Source organism: Zophobas morio, unplaced genomic scaffold (genome assembly GCF_036711695.1).
Source record: "Zophobas morio isolate AGI-343-1 ecotype UQ-CSIRO unplaced genomic scaffold, CSIRO_AGI_Zmor_V1 ptg000044l, whole genome shotgun sequence".
Classification (NCBI taxonomy): domain Eukaryota; kingdom Metazoa; phylum Arthropoda; class Insecta; order Coleoptera; family Tenebrionidae; genus Zophobas; species Zophobas morio.
The window spans coordinates 7,270,693-7,276,311 of NW_026972149.1; the positions used below are offsets into that span (position 1 = coordinate 7,270,693).

Genomic DNA, 5,619 nt, shown 5'->3' on the forward strand with positions numbered 1-5,619 from the left:
CTAAAATAAAAGTGATTTTGGCAAATGAGATAACCCCTAAGAAAAGATAGGGCGGGTGGGTGAGGCTAGTTTTTTTTTTTAATTTAAAACAATCTTCAGGTTCTGGGTGTTCCTGTTTGGGAAGAATTTGAAAGTGCTTTAGAATCTCTAGTGCCTTTTCTTATAATGATTTAATTAAATTTCTTGAAGGATACGTCATTTGCTAAAATCAGTCTTATCTCAGCAGGAACTAGCCCCACCCGCCCGCCCTCTATTTTCTTAGAGAATATGTCATTTGCCAAAATCGCTTTTATCTTATCAGGTACTAGCCCCGCCCACCCACCCATTCTCTGTTAGATGGTATGTCATTTGCCAAAATCGGTCTTATCTTAGCAGGTACTAACCCGCCCACCCTCCCTCTCTTCTTAGAGGGAATGTCATTTGCCAAAATCGGTCGTATTTTAGCAGGTACTAGCCCCATCCACACGCCCTCTCTTTTTTTAGAGGGTATGTCATTTGCCAAAATCGCTCGTATTTTAGCAGATACTAGCCCCAGTCGCCCGCCCTCTATTTTCTTAGAGAATATGTTACTTGCCAAAATCAGTCTTAACAGAGTGAGCGGGGTCAGAACCTGCTGAGATAGGAGTGATTTTGGCAAATGACATACCTTCCAAGAAAACAAAGGGCGGGTGGGCGGGGCTAGTACCTGCTAAGATAAAAGTGATTTTGGCAAACGAGATAGCCTCTAAGAAAAGAGAGGGCGGGTGGGTGGGGCTAGTTTTTTTTTAGTTTAAAACAATCTTAAGCTTCTAGGTATTCTTGTTTGGAAAGAATTTGAAAGTGTTTTGGAGCCTCTAGTGTCTTTTCGTATAATAATTTAATTAAATTTCTTAGAGGATACGTCATTTGCTAAAATTACTCTTATCTTTACGGGTCTAGCCGCAGCCGCCCGCCCTTTATTTTCTTGGAGAATACGTCATTTGCCAAAATCACTCTTATCTCAGCAGGTACTAGCCCCGCCCACCCACCCACTCTCTCTTAGAGCCTATATCATTTGCCAAAATCGGTCTTATCTTAGCAGGTACTAGCCCCAGCCGCCCGCCCTCTATTTTCTTAGAGAATGTCATTTGCCAAAATCACCTTTATCTCAGCAGGTATTAGCCCCCCCCCCCCCACCCACCCACTCTCTCTTAGAGGGTATGTTATTTGTCAAAATCGGTCTTATCTTAGCAGGTACTAGCCCCGCCCACCCACCCTCTCTTAGAGGATATGTCATTTACCAAAATCAGTCTTATCTTAGCATACTAGCCCCACCCACCCACCCACTCTCTCTTTTTTTAGAGGGTATGTTATTGCCAAAATCAGATTTAAGAATTTTTTTATTATATTTTTGGGACCCCCGAAACCCCCGTTTATAACGTACTGAAGAGTTAATCCGCCCATTTTCAGTATAGTGCTATTACTATATTCGAGCCATTATTTTATATCAAAATAACGTTTAGACTATCAATTATACAGCTGTGTGTACCTAGTGGCCTATTTGCTATTACCGCATTCTTTTTACATTTCCATATTTGGTAATTCATGAATGGTGCTACGTTATTTTGTTTTTTCTATTGACTTAATTACTTATACCTCTACGTAAATGTCATTTTTATAACTATCCTAATTATAATTGACACCAACAGAAGAAACTTACGACACCAAATTTTCAAATATCACCAAGTGTAGAAAAGTAAAAAAATCACTTAAACCATGATTACTGTTTTTATAAAAGTTTGAACAGCTGGTTTTACGGACAAACATACAGACATCCTATTACTTGAGTATTAATAGATAAAAAATAAAGTCGATCCCTCTACGTTACGCCACTGTTTGAAATCGGCAGGTTTTTACTTCTTTTTTAAATTTGGCGCCGCGCCCTGACAGCCAGTGCCGCCACTCATCTCTTGTCATTTGTCATCCCTGCACACTGCTTCATCGAAAAATTTTAATTACTTAGTAAACAATAGTAGGGCTAAGATATTTTGTCACAGTTAACCTTCATGTTTTATAAATTGTAAGGACGAAATCTGCTTTTATACAATGAATAAAGAAGACAGAAGCAATGTAAAACACAATATTCGCACACCGAAAAAAGCCCCAATTACCGACGATTACGACATTACAAAGACCGTTCTAGGCCTAGGGATCAACGGTAAAGTGGTACAATGCTTTTCGAAAGCCACGAAAGAAAAATACGCCCTGAAGGTACAATTTCCGTTGCGCGGTATCACGTAATTGAGGAAACTTTTTCAGATCCTCGTTGACAGCATTAAGGCTAGAAGGGAGGTTGATTTACACTGGAGAGCAAGTGGATGTCGTCATATAGTCAATATTATCGATGTTTATGAAAATAAGTACAATAACAGCACTTGTCTGCTTGTCGTTATGGAATGGTTCGTAGAATTTTGACCAGTATTGCATAAAGCTGATTTTCGTTTACAGCATGGAGGGTGGCGAGCTGTTTCAAAGAATTCAAGATAAACCTGATGGAGCATTTACAGAACGAGGTACGTTATACAGTTTTAAAACTACATGAAATAAATTGTAGAAATAAGTTTCCTTATTTTGTGCTTTTCTGGTTGTATAGTTTGTGACGTCATTAAATTTTTGAGCTATGACGTCACGTGCACCTTTTTTTAATAGGTGATGATGTTTTGTATAAAATTGAATGGCATTTCTAAACACTTCAAATAAACCCAGATTTTATACCCCTATTACGTTCGTCAGATGTTTACACTTTCACATATCGCAAAAATCAAACAAATTAACAATTGACGAAATCTAGTGACATCAAAATGAGTACATTTTATCTAATATCTAATCTTACCGGAATTACTAGAAAAGTGCATTTGACGTTTTATCTCAACCAGAGAATATCGGAACAGCGACAGCGTCAACACTGTCACGACTTTAACCCCTACGAAAGTATACATAGTGTCGAATTTGTGTTTATATATTATTAATTTTTTAGAAGCTGCACAAATTATGCACGAGATATGTATTGCCGTAAAGTATTTACACGATAATAACATTGCACACAGAGACTTAAAACCGGAAAATCTGTTATACTCTAAAAAGGGTACTTATGGTGTACTTAAACTAACAGACTTTGGGTTTGCGAAAGAAACTTTAGTCAAAGATACGTTACAAACGCCGTGCTATACGCCGTATTATGTTGGTTTGTAAAACACTTACATGTATAGAGTACGATCTAACTTTGTATTCTTCAGCCCCAGAAGTTTTAGGACCCGAAAAATATGACAAAAGCTGTGATATTTGGTCGTTAGGTGTTATCATGTATATTCTGTAAGCGTACTATATCTTAATCAACAAAGTTTCTTAACTGTGTTGTCTCAGGTTGTGTGGTTTCCCTCCATTTTACAGCAACCACGGTTTAGCGATTTCGCCAGGAATGAAAAATAGGATACGTATGGGTCAGTATACATTCCCTAATCCAGAATGGCAAAATGTGAGTCAAGACGCAAAAGATCTCATTAATGGTATGCTAAATGTGGATCCTGCCAAACGTTTAACGATTGATCAAGTCATGAGCAATAGATGGATTGCAGTAAGAGACAACACGATCAGAACTATATTAACACTACTTTTGTGTTACTATAGTCGATTTAATCCGCGCATGCGCATTGTTACTAATACGTGACTTCCAGCAATACACGGCTGTCCCCCAAACTCCTTTACATACTCACAAAATGTTGAAGGAAGGTGAAGAGATGTGGCCAGAGGTTCAGGAAGAAATGACACGTTCGTTAGCTACAATGAGGGTTGATTATGACCAAGTACAAATCAAAACATTGGAAAATTCAAATAACCCCCTTTTAAATAAAAGACGCAAACGTTCAGCCAATCCAGTGGCAAAGGAACAGTAGTAACAATAAATAGTATTACTACAGTGCCTTTACAGTAGTTGAGTTTTAAATGAATATTTTAATTTGTTTAAACGTCATTGCAAAATATTTTAGCTCCTTTCATTAGTACGTAGTTTTTAATTGGGGTTGCCAATTCTGGTCACTAGACAATTTCGACTCTGTTTGAAGAATCGTGAATTTAATTTAATTAAAAGACCGTCAGTCAGTCGGGTTACAGTAGAATCCAACAACCGTAGAGGTGGCAACCCTACTTTTTAACATTTTCATTTCAAGTAGTATTATTTTACATGCTATACTAATTTATGGTATTCCAATAATTCTGTTTTTAGTGAAACGCTCTTACAATGAAACAGTCGATACCTACTTTTTCCCTAAAACCACGGTTGTATTTTTTTGCGCATTTATCCAGTTTCGTTTCAAGCGAAACCTGTCAGTCACGTTGCGATCGTTCTATGTAACATTGTTAAAGTTAGTGAATTATAGTTTTCGCAAAAATATACTTTTTTATCGTGTTTGTTGATACTTTAAAAGTAGATGCTGTTAATGTAGGTATTTGCGATCAAGAATATGCCGGTATAAAATAAAAATAAAGTTGGTGCTGCCTGGAAATTATACTATAAACTGAAAAAGTATGATTATGTTAAGTCGCATGTTTTGTAACAAAACACATCACACTTTTGTTAAGTCCCGCGAATTATCTAATATGTTTAGACAAAACTGTGATGCTGGATTGCTTTTGAAGTCCAACTTTCCATATCGTCATCGTGTTACGATATAATTGGTGTCTCTGTCTACTGCGTATCGAAACTTCATTTGTTCTCTCTGTCGTAACGTTCTAGTGCATCATCGTATAATAGAAGCGGCACATTTAAGACAGCACGCCGCTTCTGTTACATAACTGTCAACTAGAAAACTCAATCTTTCCAAAGCGATTCAAATGGTCTAAGTCATCTTCAAGTATTGTTTTATTGTGCTGTAATGATGTCCATGTCAAGCTCTTGCATGAAGTACGAAAAACGTTTTTGGTGTTCTGGTAATGAAAAAGTTCCTATTTGACAACGTTATGTATTTGGAAGCTTGAAGGAATGTTCAATTTTGTGTAGCTATGCTGGTCATAGTTGGCGTTTAATGAACGGTGGCTGTCAAAAGTTTTAAGTCGTGGAAATTCATTGTAGTTGCAAATCTTGTAAATTCGAATAGTTTTAGCTTGTTTATTAAAATTGTTTCAAATTTGGATTGAAATTTCAGGCGTTGACGTTTTGGCCTATAGCTGCCATTGTAATCTTGTGGTTCTCATTAAACGCGCAACGTTTTAAAGCAAAGTTGTTAAAAATAAGACTATATAACAGTTGTTTACAACTACATTGTTATGATGGATTGTCATGAAATCGCGTAATTATAAAATTAGTAGAATTTAAGAATTAACACGATATATACCTACTTACATATAACACACGTGTATGTAGAATATGTGTTATTAAACATTCGATGTTCTAATGTACAAAATCATAAGCAATTTCAGCCTCATAACTCATTTATCTAAATATAAAACTTAGAATCAAAAGACGTTCAAGTTTTATTTGTTATACCGGTTGCCACTCCATTTAGATCAATATAATGTTAACTGTTCTCACTTGAAGTTTTTTTAACCTGATACGTGTCCATTGTTCCCGTAGTTGTTAAAAAAAAACCAATTCGTTCTCTTTGA

General features: G+C 36.6%; 1 protein-coding gene across 1 annotated transcript; it reads left to right on the forward strand.

Moving 5' to 3' along the window:
* Positions 1-1,922: 1,922 nt before the first annotated feature.
* LOC135141717 (MAP kinase-activated protein kinase 2) lies at positions 1,923-5,540 on the forward strand. The gene is made up of 7 exons (XM_064073060.1): positions 1,923-2,229; positions 2,278-2,417; positions 2,467-2,531; positions 2,996-3,202; positions 3,255-3,330; positions 3,382-3,592; positions 3,693-5,540. Exons 1-7 carry the CDS (start codon positions 2,065-2,067, stop codon positions 3,909-3,911), a joined length of 1,083 nt encoding a protein of 360 aa, XP_063929130.1. The 5' UTR covers positions 1,923-2,064; the 3' UTR covers positions 3,912-5,540.
* The last annotated feature ends 79 nt before the right edge of the window (positions 5,541-5,619 follow it).

What these genes read in the sequence shown, in the direction of transcription:
- LOC135141717 (XM_064073060.1), top strand. Translation starts at nt 2,065, where the DNA reads ATGAATAAAGAAGACAGAAGCAATGTAAAACACAATATTCGCACACCG. An exon ending in TGGAGCATTTACAGAACGAG is followed by an intron (nt 2,532 to 2,995) that starts GTACGTTATACA and finishes TTAATTTTTTAG; the next exon opens with AAGCTGCACAAATTATGCAC. An exon ending in CTATACGCCGTATTATGTTG is followed by an intron (nt 3,203 to 3,254) that starts GTTTGTAAAACA and finishes TGTATTCTTCAG; the next exon opens with CCCCAGAAGTTTTAGGACCC.